The sequence below is a fragment of the Melozone crissalis genome, unplaced genomic scaffold, assembly GCF_028551555.1.
Source record: "Melozone crissalis strain CALT ecotype California unplaced genomic scaffold, PUWL_Pcris_2 ptg000008l_1, whole genome shotgun sequence".
Classification (NCBI taxonomy): domain Eukaryota; kingdom Metazoa; phylum Chordata; class Aves; order Passeriformes; family Passerellidae; genus Melozone; species Melozone crissalis.
In genome coordinates, this window is record NW_026535786.1 from 6,997,832 (window position 1) to 7,015,562 (window position 17,731).

The 17,731-nt window shown below is 37.3% G+C and overlaps 1 protein-coding gene across 14 annotated transcripts in view; it reads right to left on the reverse strand.

Annotated features, from left to right (window-relative positions):
- Positions 1 to 17,731, reverse strand: part of DLG2 (discs large MAGUK scaffold protein 2) — a 983,561-nt gene that overhangs the window by 468,152 nt on the left and 497,678 nt on the right. Inside the window, exon 1 of one of the 14 annotated variants that reach the window (XM_054269784.1) lies at positions 13,352 to 13,742. The exons of 12 other annotated variants lie outside the window; for them this stretch is intronic. In XM_054269784.1, the coding sequence (XP_054125759.1) occupies positions 13,352 to 13,429 (78 nt within the window). In that variant the 5' untranslated portion in view covers positions 13,430 to 13,742. Of the gene's footprint in view, positions 1 to 13,351; positions 13,743 to 17,731 lie in introns of those variants that run through there. One more of the 14 variants, XM_054269785.1, reaches the window with a different exon arrangement.

Genomic DNA, 17,731 nt, shown 5'->3' on the forward strand with positions numbered 1-17,731 from the left:
CAGGACAGTTAAAACTGACTTACTGCTAAACCATGGATTCCAGATCTTATATGTCACTATTTCTTGGTGCCCTGTAACTTCTCTCACGAGAACATAAGAGAATATTGCGCAATGATGTGAGGTTTTTTCTTGAATTCTTCGCCTTCTACTTCCAAAAGAATTTTCCTTGAATGAAATGTAATCATTCTTTACAGTAATGAAAAGAAGAAAAAAAAAATCTACATCTAAGAAGGCACCAGGTATAGCTGTGATTAAAGATTGACACTTTTACCTAGTACGCAAGATTAAATTTTCCATTTTTATACATTCCCTCAAGAACAACTTGTTCAGATATAGATGAGTTGGCATCATTCTGTCAGTTCTCAGGGTGGCAAAAGATTCTGGAGACTGGACCTGAAAATGAGCACCGCACATAAGCCAAATCTATGACTATTTTTTTTCTTGAGATCTGCTTGGAAGAATACCATGGAATAAAGCCCTGGATAGAACAAGGGCCCAGGAGAGCTGGTTATTTTTCAGAGGTTCTGTCTCCCAAGCTCAAGAATCAACTATCCCCAACAAGAGAAGGTTAAGTGAGATAGCAGGGGGCCTGCTTGGATGAGAAAGGAGCTCCCAACAAAACTCAGCTATAAAAAAAGAAGCCTGCAAGAGTTGAAAGCAGGGATAAAGGATCTGGGGGGAATATGAAGACAATGAGTATGCAGGGATGTGGTTAGGAAAGCTGAAGTCCATTTGGAGCTTAATCTGACAGGGGACATGAAAGCCAATAAGAGAGGTTTATATGGGCAGTTCAGCAGCAAGAAGGGAAAATGTAAAGCCACTTCTGAATGGGGCAGGGTACCTGGTGACAGAGGACATGGCAATGGCAGAGGTAGTGGTGCCTTTTTCACCTAACTCTTTACTGTTCCAATTGCCCTCGTCAAGTCTCTTTGTGTGAGTTAACAGAAACAACATTTTTAAATATGTGCAGTATGATAGAAGAAATTTTAAATCTACGATTCATACTCTAAGTGTAGACACATCCTATTCCATATATATCCTTCAGATAAAGAAACACCTTATTGCCCAAAGAACAGTATTTGGGAGGCATGACCATAGCAGAACTCCCCAAAGAAGCCTAGGAGGGTTTGCAACATTTGCTGAAAGCACCTCCTTTCAGTGCAGGCTTTGGTTAGCTATAATTTAAGGCTTTTTCTGAAGAGAAATTCTTGAAAATGATAATGAAAAGTGAAGGATATCCAGAGGGACTACAATGTTTTGTCCCTAGATCCAACATAGCAGCCACACTTAAAATGCTCTAAATGGTATGAAAATACTTTCTACTATTATAGAGATTGTCACAGATGCATATTTAAGGACAAGAAGGACTCCTTAGAGAATTCTAATGTGGTGGCATGCAAAATTTGGGTCATAGTTACCCATCCCATAGTTCCTAAAACATCACATTTCTGTAGTTTCAGCAAGGAAATACTCTTGAAAAAAAAAATCTATCTTTTATTTCCACTAAATGTAACCATGAAAAGCAGTACACTTCTTAAAAGCTTTCATAAAAAGATAAATGTTTAAGCATATTTGACTATGACTTTTCTTTTATTTGACCTTGGCTAAATTGAAAGCACACAGAAAAATTTACAGTCAATGCTAGATGTGAGCTATACTAATATCTGGCTAACTGCCTCTGCTGTGAAAGCTCTTTCTATTTCAGTAAAATTTTATGCACAAAAGCATTTTCTAGAAACTGATGTAGGGTGTTCAATACATTTTTAGACCCTAGCTTAATTACAAAAGCTTTTTCATAATAACAAATATTGTCCCAAGCAGAGACTATATTTAATAAATATGCTCATTATTTTCCTTAATGAAAGCAATGTTTAAAATTTGTAGGTAATCCCATTACACTGTACTTCCATTATACAGCCCAGCTCTCCTACCCTCCTGCTGATAGAAGACTTGCTCATCTTAGTTTCCAATTATATACATTAAGTCCTTCCAAAACTACCTTCATTATTACACACAGCATGTATAGCTCTATCAGAGAAAAAACTGTAATTGGAAAAGAGCAAAATGCATTTTTGAGCCTAAGATAATCACAAGAAAAGTTAATTATGTCAATTAAAATAATCTCTCCACTCAACAAATATGACCTCTTTGTACAAAGAAACACAGCAGGACAGGTACTGATCCCTGATAAACCATGGTGTTTCTACTCAAGTCATTCTAATCAGAAAATCTGTGAAAGAACAAAATTTTGACTTGAAATTACTTTATAATAGAAGAATGGCCAAAAGAACTATTACATGAACCCCGGGGAATTCTCCAAAACAAAAACCGTAACATTTTCTATATATATCCAAAATTAAACCTCAGTGTTTCTGTTCTTGGACTAAGTTTCTACTTCCTAAAAGGAGAAAAGGACAACTGACACAAGCAGAATACTGACAGAAAATTCATAAATACATAAATTAAAATATTAGGTACAAGAACTAAAATCTGCACCCTTACTGTTAACTATTTTTGGCAAAGAACTTCATCTCAGCATCAGGTGGCAGCCAGTTGAATCTATGAAGTGTTGACTCTAATTACAGGGTCTCAAGACAGAGTTTTAAGAGTTGAAGACATGGCTGCACACGGCAAAACCAGAGCTGTTCACTCCTAAGAGCATCAGTGCACAAGGAGGCTCCCAGATCCTGTAGCTACACAAGTCCCACTTTCATTCCCTCAGCTTGTAGAAGGAAGAGCAAGAGGTGATGCATCTCTCCCTATTAGCTGCTGCTGATAGTTGATTTTCCTTGCTGTACCCAAGGAAAATTGTACTTTACTTTGACATTACATTTGATCAGCCTCAGCCACTTCAACCATATTTTAGAATGTGCAGTTTTCACTAGCCTGCTCATTACCATATTTTCACATCCAATTGTGTCAGCACAGCTATGCATGACCCTAAATTTGCTGTGAAGAATTTTTTCCATCACACCTCATAATGCCTTATCTGGATCGTTCAACTTTTGAACACTTCCTAACAGATCTATTGTTGTTATTCTATAGGCACCAGAAATAGAAGCAATATTCCAGAGAGTACTACAATACTTCTGCAATGCCACCAAACCCTTATTTTATCTGAATACTTTTGGTTGTTCTTTGTTTATGCCAAACTCTTACTTCTTTATCTTACAAATTCCTGGCAATTTGCTGTGTAGCATTTGTACTGACAATTTGGTATGACAAGAAAAGTCAAGTCCAAGTACAATGCGGTTTAGGGAACATTTTCAAATTTCACAGGGAAATGCTACTTGATCTGGAAGTTCCAATCTCCTCATTTCTTTTACCCTGATTTGGCTTTTTATCATTTGGTGATGTTGTCAGGGAATTGGGATCCCTGCCAAAGATGTTTACCTCAATTTTGTTTCAAGTCCTAAATTAGATTTCTCCTAAATAGTGAATTAGATTATTAATCAGTAAAAATCTAAATTTTCATTATTAATTTACTCAAAACAATACAGCACCTTGTTAAACATTTATGCAGCAGTAAACGGAGAACCACTTTGCAGAGATCGTGACATGCTTAATTTACTACACAACTAAATATTTAATTAGAAATGGTAGCAAAGCTGAAGGTGTTCTGCTGAAATTAAACAATCTTTTAAACAGTAATAGTCCTAACTTTATTGTGGGCCATAATGGTAAAATTTTAGAACAATTGGTAGGAAACTTGCTCCCTTATCAGTTAAGTGAAGAATCATGTATTTGGCTAGCCAGTTTGCTATTTACTGACAGGTCTGGTCCCTCCTGTAGTTTCAACAGAAATGTATTTTAAATGCCATATTAAATTAATTGAAAATGCCAAGCACTTTGAGGCACTACATTTGCAATGTAATAGTCTTGCTCCAATGATTTCCTTACTAACATCTCTAATTAGAGTAATGGCATTTTAACTTCCTTGCGAATATCTAGCAATTCTTTGTTTCATATTCAATTTTCAAAACATCCCAGGTACAATATTTTAAATTCCTTTGCATTTATACATCCAGACTCATATAAAAACCCAACAATTTGTTTATATTTCCAGTTTAGGAAATTGCACACAGAGCTTTTGCAAAGACATCACAAGATGAATATATCCTTCCCAGTGTTGAACCTGAACAACAAATGTTGATGCACATCAAATCTAATTAAAGGTGAGCTTTCAAAACAGATAATCAAGAAATGCAGTAGATTGTTTCAGAATTTTCTAAATGTGTAGCAGTATGGAGAATGAGTTCTGGGGTTTTTTTCCTCCTTTTTTTAATCTATTCCTTCCTACTGTCTCTCTAGCTCATATAATTCAGCTTTCAGAAGAGGAAGGTAAGGGATGGTTTGTACCCTTCTGTACAGTGATGGATACAAAGAATGAAGAAACAAAGCAAGATAGGCAGGAGAAAATTAAGAACAATAACATTATCACCCATTTTAGGAGGGAGGTCTATTGAATAGATTATTACACCAAGCAAAGAAATTATCAGGCTATAAATATAGCCTGGAAAACAAAGGGTAGCAACAGGATCACTTTCACCTCATCTTGAACATGTCTTTCAAAACAGCAAGTTGATATTTCTTGACTATCAATTTGTTTTTATTAACAATACATAATATTGTGACCTTTTGCTATCTTATAAGAGCACATGACAGTCTTGTCAAAAATAATTCACCTAAAATTTTTAAAAAAGTTGTTAACTACGAAAACCACAGCCATGCATACATAATTAATCAGATAAGAGGAAAAGAATATTCTATTTAGAGTAGGAGTAAAACACATTTTTCTGCATCTTCCTTATGTCTCAAGGCTAAAGAATATTTCATAGAATTACAAAACTGCATGTTATAGCTCTTAAAGCCTCTAAATGGAATAAAGAAGTATACACTTGGTAGCATGCCTCTCATTACGCTGCAGAATCCTAATGATGTGTCCTTGCTTCCCAAAGTTACTTGTAAGGTAAACTTTTTAGAAGTAAGATGAGTGATATCACTGGTATTCATCAATTCATGTTCAATTTAAACATTGCTGTATGAAACACTGAAGCGCTTACTGAAAGACAGACTCAAGTTAATTGAAACAAAAACATAGTCTAGGATTGAAATAACGTTTTCACACAAAGTTTGTTCTTCAAATCCAATCCCAGTTTAACAATGCCAAAGTTACTGCAGTGCTGATCTTCATGAAAGGCACAGCCTGGCAGTAGCTAATACAGAACACAATGAGGCACTCAGCATGGTGCTGGTGTCATGTGGGCTGTCTCAGAAGAGCTAAGAGTGGTGCCAGCTGTGTACCTGCACATGCAATCTGTGTCTGAACAATTTTATTTCTGAGCAGACTGGGAAAGGAGAGAGGATGGGTGGTGGGAGCGGTGGAAACATGAAGAACCTTGTTCTGCTGTTTACCCGTAAGCTGCTGTGAAAAAGAGCTTCGCACTTGAGAAAATGTTGTGAGTGCTTCATGTGGTACTGGGGCCTCCTTCCTCGTGACAAAAGCTCTCAAACTGCACGTACTAGCTAGTCCCTTGATTCCTTCCAATTGCTCATCTGAAGCTGTTAACACATATTAGAGCTATAACCAAGCTTTCCCTGATATGCACCAATATTTTAAGTAGTGTATGGCAAAGAATTTTTTTTAAGCAGAGAAAAATGTGCCTCATTTAAAATAAACTGTCTTGAGAATTGCATGACATGGCAATAATTCTAAATTTTACTAAAGCTTTTTACACACATATGACTTTGGCAGGCTGCCTTCCAGTGAGAGCAAGTTACATATGTACTAGCTCTAATGGCCCATATAGGATATTAAAACCACATAAAGAATAATTTGATAATTTACCTTAGGAACAGCATGAAAATTTTCATCTTAGTTTCCTTTAGAGACTCTAATGCCAAAGGACAGATTGTTTCTTGTCAGTGCTTCAAACTGATCTCTATTTGCAAACACAGCAAGTGATGCCAAATGCAGTTCAGAACACAAATCAAACAACTATTCATTATGCACTGTTTTGAATTGCGTATGCAGGACAGAGAGGCAAGTAATGACCAAAAAAAAAAAAAATAATGCTTGCACATCACACAAGCCATTTCCATAATATACTTGAATAGTGTATATGCATGCAAAGAAATAAAACTATTCCAATAAAATAATAAGTGCTTATCAGTTAAATATATTTAAAATGCTACACACTGGAATTGAACAGAACCTGATATACAATGTAGACCAAAATATAAATGCAGTAGTTATACAAAGAAAAGGAGGAGGAAATGATAAATTATTTATTGAATGAAAGAAGAAGATGGAAAGGGAGAAAAAATTTTCTTTGAAAAAACAGGCTAGCTTGTAACCAATGATAATAATCCCACTTATTCATTAAATCTGATTCTATTTGAGTCCCAGCTAAGCACTCAGAGCAGCAATTAATGCAGCCGTTGGTGTGGCTGTCGTTTCCTGAATGTTCCTGTCCATCTCAGTTTTGTCTTGAAGCAAAAAAAGATGAAAAATGACTGGAAAAATTACTTGTTTCTAAGATGATCACAGCACTGGCTAAAATGGCAAAGGGAAAAGAACTGTTTTCAGTGCCATGCTGCAGACATCTGTGGGTGGTACCTGACAGGCACAGAACAGTGCATGCCAGAATAATGCATGGGGGAAAGGGAGAGGCATCACCATGGATGGCAGCCAGCTAAGGTTAGAGCTCTCTTAGATTAGACTGAAGAGAAGGAGAGAAGATATTCTTCACAAAGATCTCATCCATAGCTGGTTAACAGGTATGTCTTTAATTAAAAAAAAAAAAAAAAATTTTAAAAACACCAACTAACTTAACCAGGACTGCTGCTTATTGCTCATTAATTGCTACAGATAGGTGCTGGGCCTGGCCAGGTGCAAGAACAAAACCCCTCACAGAAGAAAAAAATAAAACACACTTAAAGCAAAGAAAAGATTACTTTGAAATTAAGTACTTCAAGGGATTAACTTCAGTAGTTTACTTTAGATCAGTATTTTATTTTGAAACATCATTGTTGCATTTTTTCAAGGTTAGTTGAATTTATTTATTATTACTACTATAGTGATTGTGAGGTGGCAGTGAGTTAAAATAAATCCCTACTTAGGCAGCTTATCCCTCCTGTTATATATTAATCTTGTGGGATTATAACAAAATGCAAAGGAAAAAAGGGGAAAAAAATCCAACTTGAGTTGCTATATTTTTCTGGATTAAATCAAAATATCAGAAAAAGTCGTAGAATTCCAACTGAGCTGTGCTAAAGCAAAAACCAGCTAGCTCTGGATACAGGAACGCTTGCATATTTTTCTTCACACAGTTATGTGTGAAAAGATTTCCCCATAAAACTGTAAAATAGGGCACTGAGAAAGTCCATCTGAAAAGATTCCTCCAGGGGGCTGAGATAACTCTGGCATCTGTTCGAACAGGTAATTCTGCAAATAAGTGACACGCTTTTGTCATCCCATTGAACTTGGAACACGAGGGCCCTTGTCTGCCCAAACACAAATAAAACTCTCCATTGCCCTTACAGCATGTGGCAGCTACATGAGATGTCCCTTAGAGATGCAGTCATTTCACCTTTAGCCAAGGCAATAATGAGAGCTGCAAGTTTTATCACTTCATCACAACCCCAGTGGACTGTAAATGATTTGGTAAGCTGTGGTTTGAAAGAGAGGACTCCTTAAGAAATCTAAGGAATACAGTGAAGGAAAAAGAGAGTTTCTCCTCTTTGGAATTATATATATATGTAAAAATAATGTCAGAAAAAAAAAGTTTATCTCCAAATATGTTTTATGATTTCTTAATAACACAGTTTCTATTCTTTGTTGTGAATAATTACTGCTTCAAGTTAATTTCTTATATCTTTCAAATTAAATTATGGGTAGCTACTTGTCAACAAAGCAAAAATGAAACAGGAATACACATCCTAGAAGTGCCCACCCTGCAATTAGCTGTGCTAAAATACAGATATGAGAACTATCTAAATTCAAGTGTCATCTTGATATGAAGACCTGATTGTTGTTATTGCCAGAATACTTTTGAAAAAATTATAAAATATGCATTTATAGACGTTTTACTTGTTGTTGTTACACATCCCAGTTTTAACTTCCTAAAGCATATTTTTTGGGTCTTTTGCAAATATTTAATTGTAGGCTGACAGTCAAGGGCTCTTGATTTACCCAAAAAAACTCTAAAGTTAGGAACATGGAAAGAAAAACTGTTTGTTGGTCTATGTTCTACTTATCTAGTCGGCACTACAATACTTTCAAAAGTACTCATTTAAAATTATACTGCTTAGTTGTGAATGGGATTTCTGGGTCATCTTTATTTTTATTTACAATTGGTAGTCCAAAAACTTAATTCTATTTTATCATTACATATACCCCTATCTTTTTTTTAAGTTAACTTGCTTCTATCTTGAATCATTAAACTAATAAATGAGTTAAACTGGAACAATTAACTAAACCCTATGGTGTAAAACTTAAATATTTTCAAATACAAGACATAGTTCTTAGAAAAAACTTTAGGAGTAATTTGATTTCTAGAAACTAGAAGAATTTAACAGTACAGAATAGTGAAGATCAACTGATTTAAACATTTCACAGGGGCCCTGTTGCTTTGCTCCCTTAAATTGACTGTTATCTTTAGATTTAAAACTTCACCCACATAACTAATTCTACAGTGTTGAAAATTTAGGTATCATGGTTACAATATGTTCCACTTCTTAACAAGCATGAAAACCAGTCCTGAACTTCCACTTTTAAAATTAAATTATGTGGTAACTTTGGCAAGTCTTTTCCCACTTTTGATACTGACCCTTGAAACCGAAATTCTACCAATACAGTGAAGCATTATCAGAACTTTAGTTCATTCTCTCAGATCAACATGATTAATTGTTCAGTTACTTTTCTGTACCTCTTCCAACCATTTAGAATACTTATCTCTATAGCATAACCACACGCAGTTAACATCTCTTGATTTCTCCTTGATTGTGGTTTAATGGGAAAAATTCAAGACATCAATCTTTGCCTAAAGTTATTTTAGTTCCAAGGTTGAAGTGATCCTGTTTACTCTCATAACAATAATCCTTTCATGTGACAAACTCAAAGCAATAAAAAAGTTAAGACCAGAGATGACTTGAAAGAACTTCAAATGTTTTCAGGCAACATTAGTGGCAGCCCTGTACACTAAATGTCTCACTACTTGAAGGGAAGAGTAACACTAGCAAACAAGCCAAGACAACCAGATTGAGATAGAATTTGTAGATAAAAAGTGCTGTATATACTGGAAAGAGTTTATGATTTCGTCTAATAATAAAGAAAAAGTAAAGAAATATGCTTAAGATTTGGCAAAAAATGGCAAAATGAGAACATTAAGAGCAATTAATAGGCATCCCACTTTAGTTACAAGAAGTTTTAGCCAGGACTGGCAACAAAAAAAAAAAAAAAAAAAAAAAAAAAAAAGGAATACAAAGAGTTCAGCTTTCCAAATTTTAAGATTTTTCAAAATATTTTGGTTCAGTTCAGAATTAAAATTAGTTTGTAAAATATATCATAAAAGTATGACTCAAATAGAAATACTGGTGCACACCAATCAACTCGGAAGAACCATTTAAGACACCTACAGCTGCCATTCATCCTGTTATTCCTAGATGTCTTCTTCACTCTCCAGATTAAATTTTAACAGTGAGAGTTCATGTTTGGTTTATAGAAGCCTAATTTTTACCAGGAAGTCATAGAAGCCTAGAGTGGCTTGAGCTGGAGAGGACCTTAAAGGTGATCTCATTCCAACCCCCCTGCCATGGGCTGGACACCTTCCACTAGCCCAGGGTGCTCAGAGCCCCATCCAACCTGGCCTTGAACACTGGAGCTCTTAAGTTGTGTGTGGGTGTTAATGAGATAGAGCCTTTCCACTCATCTAAGCACAGACTCCAAGGAAATGCTGGGCTGGAGGGGAAGCAAGAACTGAAAAGTCAGGGCAGGAGCAGTGGTGCTGCACTCAACAGCAGGTACTGGTGAGGAAGATAAGAAAGCAAGCCCACAAACTGCCACAGAGCTCTCTCTCTTAGAAAAGTAAACCCACGTCTTTCCTTTGGTCTCCCAACTCTGCTGCTTGCTGATATCCTTTCCCCTTTTCCCCAAGGGTCAAGATCAGTTCTCCAGCTCCTCCAAGCCCCAGTCCTTGGCTGCAATGCTGCAGGTTGCAAAGTACCAACAACATGCAGATCCCACTCAGAAGCAATTTGCATGCCAGCTCCTCTGGAGCAGGGATTGCCATATTCAGGTATGGGGACACGAGTGGAAAGGTATGGTGACATGGGAGGGATGGGGACAGGAGCTCCAGCTCTGGACAAGATGCAGAGCTCTGGAGCCACTGTGGGCCAAACTCCCCCACATGGCCACAACCAAACACCCTCACACAGGAGCATCAAGCTGTCACATCAATGCCACCTTATCTCTCCCCACCAAGGACTGCCCTAGTCACCACAGAACCAAGGAATGGCTTGGGTTTTAGGGCACCCTAAAGACCACGTAGTTCCAACCTCCCTGACCTGGGCAGGGACACCTTCCCTCCCCTTGCCCTTGTGTGCACTCCCAGAACAGCACTCTTCACACCTTGGAAACTCTGCCCCCTTAAACAGGCACCTGGGAGGAGATCCTGGTGGGATCCAAGGCAGATCAAAGTTCATGTCTTCTCTCTGCACAATTCAGGCCCAAAGTTTTGACATTTTATGGAGCTATACTGCCAGATTGTGTATATGTGTGTGCACAATCCCATATTTGGGATGTTGTACCCATCCCTCATTTTCTTCCTCATCCTGTGAAAACAAACAGGCTCAGACAAAATTTCTGTTTCTTAGAAATAGCCCTTAAAAATTCTTGATTTGTACTCATGCAAAGAAGTAAAACATAACAGAAAAATCTGTTTTGGAGCCCCAGTCTTCTGATTTCTACTATCCAGGTCTTTACTGCAAGTAAATTTTTTTGCACACATGTGGTATTAGAAAATACTGCTGTATGTTACTACCTCCAAAAGCACATTAAGAAAACAATGTATCATTCAGATCATGCACATGGAGAAAAACAGCTAATTATTCTTCTAGGGGAGAAAAAAAAAGGTGAAGCTGCTTAATAATTTGATTATTCAACCATTATAAAAAAAAAGGTCAAAACCAAAACAAGACATGAACTTAAATGGCATTTTGAGTTTACTTTGTGATAGATATATATTCTGTCTGTGTTCTCCTGGAACCGAGATATTGCACTGAAGATGTCAGTGTTGATCAGCTTCCAATCATTAATGGCACTTATTGAAATAGCATCCTGCTAGGAATGGGATTTTCTGCATTTGCTAGAGTTTAATTTGCAGGGGGAAAAAAAAAATTATAAATGAGCCCTGACTGCAGAATAAACATCCAAGAAAGAAATTTTATTATTTGTGTAAGTCAATAAGTAAACATTTTGCAAGGTGTTTATTGCATATTTACTGTCTTCTTGCAAAAAAAGAATTCCCATGCAAATATGCTAATAGCATGCCCAAGTAATATGAAAAGGCTTTTCCCTAAAAACTGTTAAGCATAGCTTGAAAGCTTAAATAGCATGGACCTAAGTTGCCAGTTATTTTGAAAGTCCTACAGGGATGAACAAGTAGCAATATAATAAATCTACGCAGAAATATTTAAGGTACTTAAAATAAAGAGGAAAAGAGACAATTTTTAAAAGCATTCTTTTAGTCGGTGCTGCAAGACTGCAGAGAAGAAAATATTTTCTCAGTGAGTACTCTGGCATTGCTTTATGAAATTTTTCAAGGTTATTGAAATAATCTATGACCATATATTGTTTAAGCAGTGCACACCAAATCTGTTTTTAAAGCTGCTGAGTGAGCCCCACTGTGTCAGGAGTGGAATGTGTCCACTCATCCTGCCTCTGTCATCTTGGAGGAAGCCCGACAGCAAATATTCCTCTGGAGGGAGCCCCTCAGGACTAAGGAAGATCCAGGCTGCAACTTTTTTTCCTCCCATAGCAATATGCAAACAGCAGGAGAGTTCATATGATGCTCTCTTTATAGAAATGTGATTGATGACAGAGAAAGTTTGACAGTCCCATGTATAGCTCTCTGCATTTCTATTTCCCCCTCATGTATATGATGTGAAATATATAAATCACTACCATTTAAGCAACTTCCCAATGACTTGCATATTTAAATTTCAAAATATCCACACAGCACCTTTTTAACAATTGGGAATATTTTGCAGAAAAAGCAAACCTGTCCCCATCCTCCCCTCTATCACAAATATAATATATTTAGTTAATAATTTTCTCTAAGTGAAAGACTTTCCCAGTAACAAAGGAATTCAGGCAATGATAGTTGCCTAGTGGATTGGTGGCTGTGTTACATAGCATAAGACATATTAAAGACATAATAAAGCAGTCCGTTTAGAAAGTATTTGACTATGTCAAAGACAACAAGGAAAAGAGGAAGCCATCATTTATTAGACTAATGAGTAACTTTATAACATTACATTGAAGTTTTTTCACCCCAATCTAAATCTGAGTTTATGAAAGAGGAATTGGTCCCATTTTGAAAATGGTTTGTCTGGTAATGTAGAAAAAATTGTATTTCAGGTCCACTAACTAAATGCTTTCTATGCTTAAAACAAAATAAACAAAATACAATTGCCTTGATATCCCCTAATTATCATTACTGCCAATTCTAAAACTGTTTAAGTTTTCCCAGGGAGAAAGAGGGCAGAAGACTCTTACCTACAAGAGCTTCCAGAAAATAGCCAGTTAAATACAGTTCAATTTTATGAGAGACAAATACTGAAATACAGTACTGACCATTTTTACATACCTATACCTTTTTTAAATAAAAGGCATCCACACTGCAGCACAGTTTCAACAAGTACCATGAAACAAAATTCTCAAACATTATAAACGCTTAACATGTTATTCCATCCTCATCAGTACCATACTAGGAAAAAAATATACAAGCAGCAAACAATCAGCGGCTGTTTAAGAGCCTAATATGGTACGAGGAAAAATAATGCAGCACAGCAACAAGTTCACTGGAGTGCTCCCTTAACACAGGCATACCAGAAGTACAGCTGTTTATCTTGGGGAGAAAAACAATCAAAAGAGGACATAAAGACTTCTGAAAGGTTCTTCTCCCTGGTATTTAATAATATGCAAAATATTGAAGGATTCTCGCATGAAATCAGGAATAGCAATAGGTCGTTTTTCATGGTATTTTAAAAAGCTAAGCAGACACACAACAGGATGCCAGCAGGCAGCTTGCATGAGACATAAGGCTTTATATTCCCACTAGGAACGTACCTTCTCTGCTTTTGCTTTCCTGGCGTTATGCACAAACCTGCGTCCCAGCTTCTTGGCATACCAGATAGAGGCAAACATTGTAGTGATGAAGATTTCAGTCTGAATATGCAGCACAGACACAGAAAAAAAAAAAAAAAAACAAAACAACTTCCCCCACAACTGAGATACAGATCTAATGCTGGTTGAGGTCTTAACTATGCTGTTGCTTTGTCAAGTCCTCTCATGCTGCCTTCTGAAAAAAAAAAAAAAAAACAAACCACCCAGTGTGGCCAGTCTGCAGGTGTATTTACATACTGCCAGCAGGAAGTCCAGGGTGAGGCATCTTTGTATCCAGCTCACATCCAGTCTGCTAAGTGCCTGTCTGCAGTTCTTTAGCACTGTCACCACAAACTACATATGTGTCAGTATGAAAGGAAGCTGCAGTAAACTACTGTAGCAGACAGCTCACCTCCTCTTCTCCTGTTCTGAAATTTAACTCCTTGGTTCTCTTCGATTTGCCAGCATGCAACAGAGGCAGCAGCAGTTCAAAAATGAGATACACAGCACTGCAGGAAAGCAAAGAGGTACAAAAGTGCCAAAAATAGAAATGTGTATTAACTGTTAAGGTGAAAGAACAGGTGTTTCATGTGTTTCAGGGAAATTAATATATGAAAGGAAAATTGATTTTACTTTGTTCTTGTGATCTGGGGTCTATTCAGAGATATTTTTGCTACCTAGTTTCAGTTCACAACAGACAGGCATCAGAGCTGCTCAGTTCACTTGCTGATGTCACACATGCTCTGCTGAAGGATTTAAGACTCAGTCAAGGGCTTCTGTTTTTCTTTGATAATGCCTTCACAAAACAGAAACCTGATAGATTTTTTCCCAAATTCCAAACTTCTGCCCTACCTAAGCATGCTTTTTCCTCTTCCTTTAATTGCACGCTATTCTGCATCAGGAGTTGGAAAGTGCCTTTGAACACCTATTTTTGCAGCAAAACAGCAATGCACTATTTTCCTTTTGTCACACACTTCAGCTTTAACCCCTGCATCTCTCCTCAGTTATAATGGCTCAACAATAAGCAGAAGCACACTCTGCTCTCTCTAGACATATGACAAACCAGATGTTCCTCCCAGTCAGATGCAGTATCAAGGCTGTAAATTACAAGGTTTACAGTTATGTGCTGTATTTGATAGCACTTAGAAGACAAGTCCTGCCTAGTGCCCTCCCACCTACAAGTGTGGAGATACCAACATCAGGAGAACCACTGCTGTCCTGCCTGCAGCACTGGAATGCACACATGCAGGAATAATTTCTACTCTGCTATTCCACAGTAAAGAGCAACCCAAAATTAATCGATTCATGGCAAAGGAAATAAAGGCAGAGCAATTTAGTATAGGGCTCTTGGGGCCAAGGAAACACCTTTTCTGCCCCAGGATTTTCAGAGAATGGCTGAAACTATTTTCTCCAGAGCACATGAAATCAAAAGGGAAAATATTCCACTCCCACTTATAACTTAGAGAGAACATCCAAAGAACTGTACCTGGATGGCACTGCTCAAGCTTTGAGCCTGAAGGCACATACTCCTCAGTTCTGTTAAGATTACAGGGAGTTGAAAGAACTCCTCAACACATTTTAAAATGGTAAGTTGGTTAACTAAATTGAAATTCTTAGATAGTGAGGGCTTTTATCAAGGTGCATGATTGATCCTTACTTGACATCTAAAACCTTCTGACAAAATATTTGGTAGCTGGTGGTATTTCTGGGAAGGGAATAGTTCCTAACTATTGTTATAGTTCCTAACTATTCCAATTCAAATATTTAATTAATCCTGGCAGCCAGAAAGTTTTAAGACCACAAGATAGAGTAAATTCATGTCTCATTTAGAATATGGTTACTATAGAAGAGCTGTCTTTCCATAAAACCACTTTAGCTCTCAGAAATCTAGGCTGATAGTGAGATGGACTCTCCAAGGTAAGAAAACCTTTATATTATGCCATTTAGCAGACCCTCACCATTCTCCCTATTTGTGGAATGATGATGATGTCCAAAACCAGAGAGAAGGGTAGACAAGAGAAGGAACAAACATGGCCTGAAATATTTAGGAAGAAGTCAGAGGCCTTGTTTCTAGCTGCAATACCATTGCAAGGAAACAATGATAGGGAAAAAAAAAAGTGCAGAAAAGGAGAAGCAACATCATTACACAGCTTAACCAACACTATAAATGTTAAAGGAACAGGAAAAAAAAACTTACATAGTATAGGCATAAACAGTAGAACACTTCTCCCACTCTGCTCCCATGCTTTTATGAAGAGAATAAGCATAATTTGAAATCATTGCACTACACCAGAAAAGGGTACATTCTCCCAAACAACTACTTATATAGTCTTATGTATATTCAGAAGCTGAGAAAATCGAAGGAAATACTCATTAAGCAATAAAACTCCCTTTTTATGACTTTTATCATCAACATTAGCAGCTTTACTGAACTATTTATTCAGGAAAATTAGGGATTAATAAAAAGCCCCAATTCATCCCACTTAAAGGAAAAAAAATAGAATACATTGTTCATTTAAGAAATAATGACAAAGCAATAGGGAGGTAATTTTCTCCACCCACTGGAAATGTTAGATCGGGAAGAATAAATCTTGCCAAATACCTAATCCTGATTCTAATCAGAAATACAGTTTAACTGTTTGCATGCATTTGCAGATCTATCCAAACCCTCAAATACAGCAATGGCCAGCCTGCAAGCCATTTCCTTACAGCTCCATCAGGCAGCAGTCTGCCATACATTGCCAATAGCAGGTTTATTAGGGCTGTACTGGTACCAAGGGAGTTTATGATTATGAATATTTTACTGTAACCATAACGAAGGCTGCATTTTACAGAAGTGCTACAAGCTGAGCTGCTTTAGAAGAATTGGAACTCCCAGCTGCTGTCTCCTCACAGGAGTAATACATACTTTAGCTTGCTCACTGAAGTGCTACATTACAAGGACAGAGAGATGCATGCCATTGAGCAGCAATATTATCACAGACAGGAGATAATCAGTTAAGAGCAGATTTTACAAGGAGCTTCTTGCAATGAAGCTTCTGCAAATGAGCTGGTGGTTTTGGTAAACCAAAACACATCCAAACCATACATTAAATGTCATTCTTCTGCCTCTATGAGAAGAAATGGTCTTACCACAAGTGGGCACATGGGTGTAAGCACGGAGCAGGTAGGCTGTTGAACCATATTATTATTTTTATGACATGGCTCCCTAACATCGCAAGCAACAGCACTTGATGCTGGGTACTGAAACAGATGGTTGTTTCAAACACCTTGCCAACTGTTTGTATGCCCTGAGTATCACCAGTACTTCTGACAGTTTGCCTCCTTTTTCAATTTTAACAGTGCTGCTTTACTTAAGCAGCACTTGGGAAGACGCCTGGCTTTGCTTTAGACAGAGCATTAATTTTCCCTTGTTAAGGGATAACTTCTCACAGCACACACGTGGGGTGTCAACCTCCCCCTCACACACCTGTGGTGAAGATGGATGTTAGCTGTGGATTCTGGTTCTCTCCAACCTCTATCTGAGTATATACACACAGTAGTCATAAAATGTGATGACAGGGCCATTTAAAATACAAATACAGTTCAGACATAAATAATGCCTTCCTGGTAAGAATGGGAAGACGGATGGAAAGATTAGCATTCAGGGTTTGCAGAACTGTTTCCAGTGAAATGGGCTGGAGATGGAACAAGTTAAAAATGAAATACTTAAGATATGAAACAATCACTTAAAGGTTTATTTGTTAACATTCCACAGCTGTGGGTACAGGAGCAGAGCTGCAGCTGAGAATCTAAGGTAGCTAGTTTTGTTTTTATTAGCACAAGGCAACAACAGATATTGATTTGGCTCACTGTACAAGCAACCATTTCCCATCCCCAGCACAACTAATTATCTTACACAGCTACATGATGCCAAGACATACTCTTTAATGACCAGAATAGGAGAAAAGACAGAAATCTAAATGTCTGCTATTCAGTCCAGAAGATATAAATTATAGGCACTCAGACCTCACTATTCTTTAAGTAGATGGAAGACCCAAGGTTTTGTAAGGACCTGATTTTTCATTCTTCCCTCTTAACAATGGGAAATGGACTAATGTTCTTTCTCTTGATGCAACAAATAATATCTTTACAGAAAACCCATGGGCACTCTCACAAAAGTAAGAGTCAGCACCACCAGAAGACATTAAGACTTCTTTTTTGGTCAAGGCAGAACACAGCCTGTGACAGATTGAAGGAGTACCACAGAATAGAATCACAGAATCGCTGAGGTTGGAAAGATTATCGAGTTCAACCATATCCATAAGCACCACATCTACACATGTTGTAAATGCCTCAGGAACA